General features: G+C 38.2%; 1 protein-coding gene across 1 annotated transcript in view; it reads left to right on the top strand.

Annotated features, from left to right (window-relative positions):
* cdkal1 (CDK5 regulatory subunit associated protein 1-like 1) overlaps positions 1–12082 on the top strand; it is a gene marked incomplete at its 3' end in the record, with an annotated part of 132645 nt that overhangs the window by 107089 nt on the left and 13474 nt on the right. The window contains exon 7 of the mRNA XM_010788027.1: positions 3691–3836. Coding sequence (XP_010786329.1) covers positions 3691–3836 — 146 coding nt within the window. The remainder of the gene's footprint in view (positions 1–3690; positions 3837–12082) is intronic.

The following is a 12082-nucleotide window of genomic DNA, read 5'->3' as shown; positions in this document are numbered from 1 at the left end:
GTTTTTTTGTCTTTCGTCAGGTCCTCCCTACCCAACCAAGTCTTCCCCCCTCCCCGCCCAAATTCCTTATTCCGTGCTCAACTCTCCACCCAAAACTCTGCCCTGACCTTTGTCCCACTCCCTCTAGTAGATCTGAGTCCTGCAAGAACGCCCGCCTCCCTCAAAGGTCTCGAAGCCCCGACCGTGTCTCTTTCCGAGACAGCGGCTTCGAGGCCTCAAACCGGAACCCCTAACTCTCGTTTGCCACTCACCTAGACTCCCTGACCCCACCAACAATCTCCTACTCCTCCAGTCACTCCATCCCCCCCGGTCTTACCACCTCCCCGAATATCACTCCTGGTCCTCAAACATCACTTACGCCACACTCTCGCCTTCGCGTCACCTCAAGAAACTCCTGGCCCCACCACTACAACTACGGTACTAAAACCACACCCACTCCTCAGACCGCCAGACGCAAGACACTGTGCGACCTCAGACAACTCCCTACAACACGAACTACGGCTTCTCCCACTCAAGCGTTATAGTTATATATAATCTATATTTTTTATGTGTGGACTTAAAGAGTCCCCCCCCGCCCGAGCACCCCACTCGCGTCGGTGGGGGGGTTCTGTTACCATCCCTTTTCGTGACTCACTTGCGTCCAGACGGACTACATTTACTCGACATGAATATAGTCGCGAAATAGGTCAGAAATGCTGGGGAGTCGTCGCGAAATGTATGATGTACAGTAAGTGGGTAAGTGCTGGTAAGTATGTCTAGTCACATGGAATGAAGATCCTGGATTGTAAGATGTGTAGGTGGTGTGGCAACCCCAATTCATAGAACGGGTTCCTATGTAGCTGTACAACCCGACATGCCCGACCCTAGCTTGGTGTTGGAAGACCAACTTACTGCTGGCGTAAAGGAGCCCGTCGGTCAGCGGGGTATACAATAAGGCAAATGAGCCAGCAATGTGTAACTAAAAAGAAAATACTTTTTTACGAAACTGTGGACGAAACGGAAGTCATACATATGAAGATGTCAAATATCGTATACAGCGTCGTAAATACATATCATCATACGACGAGTTCAGAGTAATCCTAATTGCTGTTATACTATCGATGGGTTACCGGGTGGCTGGATAAAGACTAGTCAACTACGCATACACACACACACGTACATACTTATACACAACTTGTTTTGTTTGTCGACCTGACTCATAATGTAAAGCGTCTTTGGGTCTAGAAAAGCGCTATATAAATCCCATTTATTATTATTATTATTATTATATAGCGCCAAATCGCAACTGAAGTAATCTATCTACGGTCACTTTTCGCATTGAACATGTGCTCTTTTATTAAATAAACTAAACGCTTATGTTAAATAAATATTACCACACAGACCATTACTATGTGTAGTGCAATTCACTCCTATAGCACAAAAGATATATTGTGTAAGAATGTTTTAGATGGTATTGTCAGTTGTCTGATGAAATGCTGAATGGGATGAAGTCATGTATACGTGAGATCTTTTTTTGAACCTCCCTGTATTGCAATTCTGTGGTTTTCAAACATTTTAAAGCACACTCAAATCAGAGTCACTTATAAGAACTTAGAAATACCTAATGGATACATAATCAATCTGGTATTGTTTTACCCTTAAAGCTTTAAAAACATTTAAGTGCATGTTCCTTTACACGTATTCCTTCCACTCTCCCCCCCCCCCCCACACGCACGCACGCACGCGCGCGCACACACACACACACACACACATGATTTCTGTCACCAATCAAGCTCCATTTTCCAACCGAATTAATAATTTGTAATTTGCAGCTTCTAGTGGTCAACCCCCTGTGGTGAGCTGCAACTGAGCTTTGTGTGTGTGTGTGCGCGTGCGCATGTGCGTGCGTGTGAAGTAGGGAACGTTCTACAATAGATCTTAATTGAGAAGACGGACTGCAATCAGCATATTCTTGTAGGAAATCATTAAATCATTTCTTCCTCCCTTCTCTTTTTCTCTTTCTCCTTATGTGGTGATTAGCATGGTAATGATAGCATCCTGATTATGTCCATCAGAAGAAATATGACATCTGTGGTCTCTCCAGTTCTATTAGTGAGGAAATGAAAGTAGAAATGAAAGAAAGAAAAAAAAACTTTAACTCTTCCAATTAACATGATGTATTAAAATGCACATAATATGTTGCAATGGTTCTTGGAGCTGAGACAAAAACACGATTCAAAGTCTCATGTTGCTACTAAAGAAAAACATGTTTTTACCTCCTTCTAGAAATTCGGCTAGATGGATACATGAGCTAAAGGGTTTCTGTTGAAATGGTATCAATAAACTAAAATTACAGACCTTAAATATCTGGGTATGATTGCCTTAATTGAAAAATATAATTTTGTGTTTTTCAAATTAATCCTGAGGAGGAAGGCAGTTTTTTGAATGTCTCTTTTTTCATATTACTTCAGTTTCTACACATTTCACCTTAAAACACAACTCCCAGAATTAACTGAACATCACAGTTTGATGTTTATCTGACACCTTATATTAATATGTTTATTCGTTTTGCAAAATAACTTAAAACCTGTTTCCTGAATTCTAGAAAATGCCGTTATTAAGGTGAGCTCAGGCTATACAGTACATCAACCATTGGTATGACTCTTCAGTGTAAAAGCAAAGGTGGCCAGAAAGAGATTATTATTTTCTTCATGTTTATTTATTTTTTAAACCATTTGTATCTTAGATGTGGATCTTTATTCTTCAATGAAAGCTCTTGGCTTTTTAGACATAAAGAACCTCGACTGGTGCAGCCTTGACTCCTTGGACTTTGGATATAGTGGTTACATGATGAATTCTGCCAGATGCTTTTATTAATTTGTTTCCAGTATAAGAGGCATAGAAAATCAAAAGAAAAGAGGCAGTGTATTGTAGAAGGACTTGAGTGAAAAGAATGCAGACAGCGTCGAGAATGTTAATGGATCCTTTATCCTATCTAAAGCTAGCAGCTATCATTCATCCCTAAGAGATGTTGCCTTTTCTTTCCATTTGCATTGACTTCATCACATCAAATACCTACAGAGCTTTCATTTTCTGACCTTAGATTCATAACTTCCAAGGCTTATAGAAACCACTTGTTCATCATGTCTGTCCTTTAGTCTTAGGTTTGTCAACTATCAGTTCTAACTTAAATGTTAATTATAATATGGTCATCCAACTAAAAAACTACTATTCAAAACATTAGAAATCTTATTTCTATCAAAAATGAACCTGGGAGCTTTTACAAAGTGCAGATTTAAAAAAGTCTGTCCGTCAGTGTTGTGTAGCAGTTAATCAAACGAGATAAAAGTTTTAAATAAATGAAATATCTCAATTAAATCTTTACATTCTGCGTTTCTACATAATGTAGGTATAAAGATCATAAAGTAAGTAGAATAACGTTTGTGCCTTGAAACACACGTATTTTAAGATCAGCAAATTGTTTGAGGAGTTGTAAAACAATGAATTTGTAAACTTAACAACAGAAAAGTGGCCTTCTTCTATCTGCTATCCCTCATTGAAAACATATGAGCAACAGTAGTTAAGACTTACACTAACATATGCAACATGGAAACAAACTCACACTTGTTCACCCCTATTGCCTTTCCCCTCCATGCATGTACAAAATGTAACCCCTTTTTATTTATATTTTTCTTCTCTCTGTTTCATTAGGAGATGGCTAAGATATTAAATCATCCGCGGGTCTATGGCTTCCTTCATGTTCCTGTGCAGTCGGCCTCAGACAGCGTCCTGATGGACATGAAGAGAGAGTATTGCATCGATGACTTCAAGAAAGTGGTGGACTTCCTCAAAGAGAAGTAAGACAGGATGTGTCCTGATGTCACCAATATACGTTTTATATTTTTCTCCTCTCACTTCTTCAGCTATTTAGCAGACCATTGTGAATAGCCATTTGTTTGTGTAGGTGCCTGTGTCCGAGCTCTCATAGAGGTGTTTGGAAAACATCTCTTTCTTGTATTCTCTCCCTTTGTCTCTCAATACTTCACTTCAAGACTCATAAAGGTGAGACTTGTACAATAATATTAGTGGTTTTGCAAACTGTATGTCTTTACTCATTCCATATATTGCCACTTTCATATGTAATCACACTCGATCACAATCAATTGTATAAAACGGGAAAAAGTGAATTAGCTAGACTTTGGTTTATGCACCGCCTCAGATACAATACATTTCAGCAGAGATATTAGAAAGTATAATTCATCGTACTGCCAAGCGTATACCATCTACGTATGCTTTTTACAAACAATGAAAGCAAGCTTTACTTTTTTAGAAATATAAGTTTTTGAAGGACAACATTGATGTGTTCTTTTCTAAACCTCTCACTTTTGTTACAGTCTTTCCATCTTTATTTCACTTTATTTAATAGACAAGTTGAAGGAGAACTTAGTGCCGCACTCGAGCTACACTATTCCAAAATAAACACACACATGGAGCTTAACATGTGCTCTCCTGGTATGGATTAGTTACAGCCCCACCATAACAAAAATTACTATTTGAAAAATGCACATATAGCATGGATTTGATATTTGACGAATATAAGAATGATGCAATTTTAATCTTCTCCTTTATGAAAGATAATCTTTCATGGAATTTGAGTTCAATTAATTAAGGCAGTGCATGTCAGAAGTAGTCAATAAATATAGAATTGTTGCTCCGATAATACGCTTAAAGGGGATCCATATTAAAATGAGGTTGGATCACATGTCTGGCCTGAATCTCTAGGTTTTATTGTGTGATTAAGAACAAACATCTTTATTCATGCAATGGTATGTATAAGCAAGCATGTTATTGCTCTTGCCAGATGATAACCTCTTATTTTTAAGGAAGTAATAATCTGCCATGGAATTAAATGACACAATGCATGTTTTGAGATTAGTACCGACATTGCACTTTTTCTCTGCTGGATTATGTTTATCTCAATCCCATATATAGATCTTACATAGTAATATCAAATGTACAACTGGGTTAACAAGACTATCATCTAGGTCACTGTACAGCGATGGGTTTGAAGTTTAGTGCATTTAGCTATATGGACAGTGTTTGTGCATCAGCCACTATGTGAGCCAGTATATCTGTTGATGAGCACTCTGACACACTTTCTCTCCGTTTCTCACATTACCTCTTTCTCCACACGCGTCTCCCATCCTGTCGTCCTCAACTCCCCTTTATATTTCCCTCTGGCACTGTGTAGAAACTTTATATTTCCCTCTGGCACTGTGTAGAAGCCCAACATACCTCTCTAGCTTGAAGTACGTCTGTTCAACTTGCTTTTCTCTTGTCTTGAACTCCATAACACTAACTTAACATACATTTGACATTTTCTGTTCAACCCCCATTGTATTTTTATGCTTAAAATTGCCATATATATATATATATATATATAATATTAAAACATCTAAATAATTAGCATGCACAATTAACTGCTTTATCATCCTCTACAGTGGTTGTCATCTCAAATGAGTGACATTTTATAAGAAGTAATAATGGTTTTACAATACATTATAACAGGCCACTTCCATCTGGACAACAGCAGCCTCTTCTTGTTTGCATACGTTATATCTCAAGGTAGATAGTAGATACAGTATTCATTTGAAATACATGTGTAATGATAAATACTTCTGAAATGTTATGTATAGCATACTAAAGACTTTATAATTAAATGTTTCTGTTTTAGATTTTTTTTTATCCAGGGATTTCTTGTTTCTCAAGGGCTTCTTGAAAATAACTACAGTGTTTATTTTGAATTTTCTCCCTCTCCATCTGTCATATTCAAATTGTTTGTTTCTTTGTCTTTGTGTATGTGTGGGCGACATAACTTGAAATTTGGATCATGTCTGTCCATCTTCCTCTCAGCACATCTTTTAGAACCGAAAGCTTCTGATTGGGCGCAGTGTGCGGGCATTTCTTCCACTAGAGTTGAGGGCTTCACCATTCCTTTAAATCCTTCCTTTTAAGTTCCTTCTGAAGGGGCCTTGAGTTGAGGAGTGATAACAGTGTTTTTGCTTGAACACTGACTCAGATGCTTATCTGTGTGTGTGTGTGTGTGTGTGTGTGTGTGTGTGTGTGTGTTTTAGGTAACTGTTTAGCCTGGAGATGAGGTGTGTACCTGTCTCAAGCTGTTTTTTTAAGGACAGGAAATTCAAACAAAGTGACACACACAGAGACACACAACTTGCCACACGCAGAGTTGGTCATAAGATGTTGTTTACATAATCTGTCTGGCTACCCCTTTTTCTTTTCTTTGTATATGTGTGTGCGTGGTTACTACATTTCTGGCTTCTGTTACTTAAACACACACATTCAGACACACGGGTGATGTCTGTTGTGTGAAATCAATACCAGCACACATTCAGTGGTCTGACCCATTTGGCTGCAGCAGTAATAGCCGGGGTGCAATTCAGGGTCTGGGAGACACGCCAGGGCGCTGGACAAGCCAAAAAACACAACCACTCGGTGTGTGTTTTTGTGTGTGTGTGTGAATCATACACACACTATCTTCTTTACTGAAGGGATATCTTTTTAGGCACCTAATCCTGAGATGTATATTTCAGACACTTTTAAGAGATGTCAAAAAGAGAAAGGGTAGCAACAGAGGAGGCCTTTTAACATCTAAGACATGTTGCTTATGTATGTTCTCATTATGTTTTTGTAGCAAGATTGAATAGAAAATAGAAGCACTGACTTACGGTAGTAATTATTATCTTATATTTTATTTTATTTTTGTATATGCTGGGCAAGTCTCTTCCTATTTAAAGGTCTGGTTAATCTTATCTGTTGTAATCTCACCTTTACAGAAATAGTCAGTCTATCACTCTGTTTTTGTTGAGCCACAGGCTACATGGGCCTGTTTCTATATATTTTTTTCTTGCTGTGTTTGAAATACTTATCTTGGAAAATAAGGCCCCACACGATGCTCTCTGTGCAGTATTTCATTAAGTGTTTTTACTGACTCACTCTGCTTTTGGCACTGGTGCACTCATGCAAACAGGAACAACTCAAGGTGAAAGGGTGTGTGTGTGTGTGTGTGTGTGTGTGTGTGTGTGTGTGTGTGTGTGTCAGACTCACAGGTGACTGTTAATGTAGATTATGACAATTAGTCCTTTGTTGGAGCCATGTAAAGTTCACCTTTTAAGAATGTGACAGACAGGAACCTTGTGCAGGTATGTGTGAGGTCAGAGGTTATCTGACTGACACACACAGCAGAAGACAAATGTATTTCTCTTTACAAACAGCTTCACCAGTTCACACACACACACACACACACACACACACACACACACACACACACACACACACACACACACACACACACACACACACACACACACACACACACACAAATCAGACCTCCCTCCTTGACATCCTTCATAGCTGAGGATCTTGAACTCCATTATGTACTTAACCAGTTAACGCAACATCTTGCAAGAAACAGCGTCAGAGGGCTTCTTAACATTTAATAAACTATGAATGTGTCATACTCACTTAACAAGAAGAAACTCACCTTTCAGACAATATTACCATGTTAAGCTAAACGAAACAACAGGGTAATAACAAAGGCTCTGAATTAGCCCTGAGCGAAAAACGCTAACGCAATTAGCACAGAACTCAAGGTAAAATACCCTTATTACTTATTGTATCTGCACAAACAAGATATCGATTAGCAAGCTGAGATTCCACAGATTCCAGACATATAACTATCATCACTGAGTGATCAGAACTTGCGACTGGAGAAGCAAACATAGACATCACAATACGTAGCTTCACGGAGAAACCACTTGACCAAGGGGGGCCATATGGAAAATGCACCCAAATCACCCCAGAAGTGTTGTTTTTTCTAAAAATCTCTATAAAGGTCAAATGTCACTTGTTTAGCATCAATCTTGATACAGGGTACTTATTATATGTTATAGTTTGGATTCCTAAAGCTTTTAGTCTACTATTCCCTCATTCAAGGGTGGTTTTCACTATAAGTAATGTTTTTTCTTTTGGACGGACACTATCATTTACATTTTTTTTACTATGTTCAATCTGAATTTACTTTTTAAAAAAAATTCTATATTGCTTCTGTCTCCTCTACATCCAGCTCATAGGTTTATCATTGCTTTGAGAAAAAAGATAATTAATTTACCCCTTTTAGAAAGGAACATATGGTCATTTGTTATGGGAATGTCATTTTCGAGCCTGAGGCCTGAAAAACAGGCTCGGGGCTCAACTGGTTAAGGCAGCATTTATGATGCATTTTTAAAGGTAGCTGATTGGTAGCCTTTCCTTTCTTATTTTTTTTCTAGTCGATTTTTGGTGTAATGATTTTCTTTCCCACGAGAGGCTTTGTGTTTTTTTGCAAAAATACATCACCACTGTTGACTACTCCTGAACTTGGAGGAAAGAAACAATTTAGGAAACTAGGACTGCCATAGCTGAGATTTTATCTACACAGTTGTTGTATTCACTACCAATATCCTTGCAATTTCTATTCAAAAAAATTATAAAATAGATAGAGAAATGAATAATACTTACACTCAAATTCATCTTTAACTTTGGTAATTGTGTTGCAATGAGCACTCAGAATAAGAGTATAGGGAGAGAAAAAGTGTAGGAAAAAATATTGCACACTATCATGTGTGTATATATACAACTTTATATCAAAATGTTCTTTTCTTAATATATTCATCAAAACTGTACACTACTACACCCCCATTGAAAAACAAACATAACAGCATAGCATAGCAAAGAAAATACATTATTTGTCAGTCTTGGCGTAGTTTCTTTTGTCATAACAATAAGAACCACAAAGCAGTAAATATCAGTCAAAAAGTCAAAGCTACAACTGTTCAATCAAAAAAAAAAACAGCATGTTCTTTTGTAGAACAATGCTTCATGTTTACGACAGTGGAAAGTAAAACAAATCTAAGTCACACTAATTAAGTATATTGAAATGTCCCCAGAAACCAACCAAAAAGACTCTGGGGGCAAAGAGAAACACATTTGTCACACTGATGACCAGAGGACAGCCTGTTCAAACAGTTTGATTTGTTTCACACTTCAACATGTATCGAGTTAGATCTGTAGAAGGTTGAATGCCCAAATCGCCTTTCACTTAAAACTCATTCAAACGTTCAAATCTAATGGCAAACTAATGCCTCTCTGACCTTTATTGGAACATGTGCAGATGAACTGATAGAAGAAAATCAATTTTATGTTGCTTAAAATTGTGGACATTATGGAAGACATACTGGTTTGTTCATACTGAGCTGCAGAACAAAGAAAATGCCACTAAAACACAAAATGCTGTTGTTATAATAAATTAAGTTCAATTAAGGGCACATCTATTCATCCCTTCATTGCAGGGTTTTCTTTCTTCCATGGCAGGTTAATGGCATTATGTTAATAGTATGTATAATTCAATTGTTCTCTGCTATAATATTTAGCCCAATTTTGCTTACAATTTAATAAAGGTCGTCTCTATATCCAAAGAGGAAAAATACATTAAAAATACCCTTTAGTTTTTTTGAATGACAACACATTTTTCCAATTTGTTAAAACTGAATTGTTTTCTGCCATGCATAATTCGAACAATCAGTAGAATAATTATTTCATTAAAATGGTTAATTTGTCCTCGTCCGCCAACACAGACCGTATTTTACACCCTTTTCTCTCTGCTGCAATCAATTAAAATCACATAATGAAGTACAGTCTTTATGCAATGATGTATGGAGAAAATCCGGTTATGGTGGAATAAGGCTGTTATAGAATGAGTGAACGTGGTCAGAGGATTTTCCACAGTTGTTACATAGTTTGCCATAATATCTTGACTGATGTTCCCTCAACTGTTCTCGAGGATTAAATGTCTTTGATTCGCTGTGGCCAAAGATGAAACGCCTGGAAAATAATATAATGCGTCTGTGGGTTGGGGGTTGGTTGTGCATATGTGCAGTGGAGCAGAATCTGGCAGTATTACTGTTGAACTTTGAGGTTAGTTGGGTTGAGCAGTAAGGGGGGGGGTGTAAGCTGTCATGTTACCAGGAAAGGATAGATGATAGGGGAGGGCCGGGCATCGAGCGGCCCTTAGACCTTCTCTGGTGTCCCTCAGGGTGGTAGGTTGGTTTCTCTGGAGGTTATATGTTCCTGACCTCTGAAAACCCTTTTAATCCCAGGCTATAGAGGTCTGATTCCCAAGGAGACAAGCTCGCATATATGAGGGAAAGCTAAAATAATCCTGTCAAACCTAAACTACAAAGCAGCACTTTTTCTATTTAGTTTATTATAGAAGTTTACATAATATTGAGCGGATGTCCAGCTGTGTAGTTTTTACAGTTATTCCCCCGAAGAAATGAGTATTTGGGTAGGTCAACAGGTGATCAATCTGTGTGATCTCAGCAGCTGACCAGTATAATGACCCTTGGCCTCCAACATGACCTATAGGAACCCAACACTTCCATCCAATCTCCATTTGAGGATTCAGTCACTGCTCTATCGTGTTTAATTCCATGTCTTCTTTGTTTAAGCCTTTAAGATGAACAATATATTTTAAAATAAGGTTTTATGGGTCCGCGACCCGACCACGGATAAGCGGGAGAAGATGGATGGATGGATGGATGGTTTTATGGGTTGTATAGACCGCTTATTTTGGTATTCCACTTTTAATGAAATCACTTATACCTTCAACTCGTAGTTTTCTGTCCTCTTTTATTTTATTTTAAGTGGTTCACTCTTGAACAGGTTGCGTTCAAAACATTGTTATATAATCTGCTCCTGATTTCATTAAATGATCCACAATTACTTGATAGTTTTTGTTTTATAATGTCTTGAAAGGGCTTTTACTGGAACATTTTCTCTTTTCTCTCACACAGGAAACACTTTATTCTAATGCATACAAATGCAACAGAGAGCCATAGCTTTGGGTGGTCTGCGTTATACAGATTGTTTTAAATCTGACTTCAGGCACAAGGTCTCTTATCTTTAAAGGGAAAGAACATTTGATCACTTCACACGTTTTTAAATGTGCAGTTGGTCAAAACACCTTGGTGATTTAGAGAGCTAATATTCTTAGCTTATATTCATACAACAGTGGGTTTAAATCTGGCTCTTGACCCTATTGTTTTCACCCCCTAAATGCCACATGTTATAATCAATCCTTTTTTATATGATATGATCATTTGGTAGATGGAGGCTCAAATCAATGTTTCCTTGTTATAAACAGGGTCTGACTAGCACACTTAAACTTTTTCAAAATAGAATGTTTGAAACCAAAATGATTTTGTTTGACATACATTCCCAAAGAATGGATAGTCTTGTTTTCTGACACTTGTGGTCCCGTGGTTTGAGGTGGTAGACAGCCATATATATACAAAAAGATACTCGGTCCTGTAAAGGTATTTGAAGGACCTTTTTTACAAACTCTTGAGTCACAAAAGATTCAACCATTGATTTCTTAAACCTTCTAGTAGAAAAATACCTTTTTAAGTGTTAGTGTGTTGGCAGAGTGAAGCTGGGTCTGTTGATATTATGTGTGGATGATAAACTTTCTGTCAGTGTTCGTGTCTCAGTCTCTCTTGAGTGTGGCAACTGTTTCTCTCCAAACAAACGGCTCCAAGACAGTTGCGTTTGTGTGGTTGTGTGTGTGTATCTTTGTCTGTGTATATACGTGTTAGTCATCTCTATTAGTCACGAGGAGTGACGGGGATATATCAAACCTCCCTGGGCTACGGCAGGACACATGCATCAGTAGCGTGACTGCACCATGTGTGCAATGTGGAGCCAGTCTCTCGCTTTGTTGTTGCTCGTTTGTTGTTGAAGACATACCTTCATTAGTTAACACACATGCACTCACACACTTAAAGGGTTTAAGGTATCAGCCAGGGCTAATGTTTCACTTGAATAGTTGGTGGGAGGGAAGGCAGCTCCCTGGGGGCATTGACAAAAAAAAAAAAGATAAAACAAGTGAGGGAATGAGAGGCGGGAAGAGAGAGCGGTGAGCGAGGCAGGTTTGCTGCAATAACCTGCCTCACTGGTGGGACTTAGCAGCCCTCCTTTCTTCTCTCTT

Source organism: Notothenia coriiceps, unplaced genomic scaffold (genome assembly GCF_000735185.1).
Source record: "Notothenia coriiceps isolate Sejong01 unplaced genomic scaffold, NC01 NC01_scaffold00031500, whole genome shotgun sequence".
Taxonomy (NCBI): Eukaryota; Metazoa; Chordata; class Actinopteri; order Perciformes; family Nototheniidae; genus Notothenia; species Notothenia coriiceps.
This window is presented reverse-complemented; position numbering and strand designations above follow the sequence as displayed.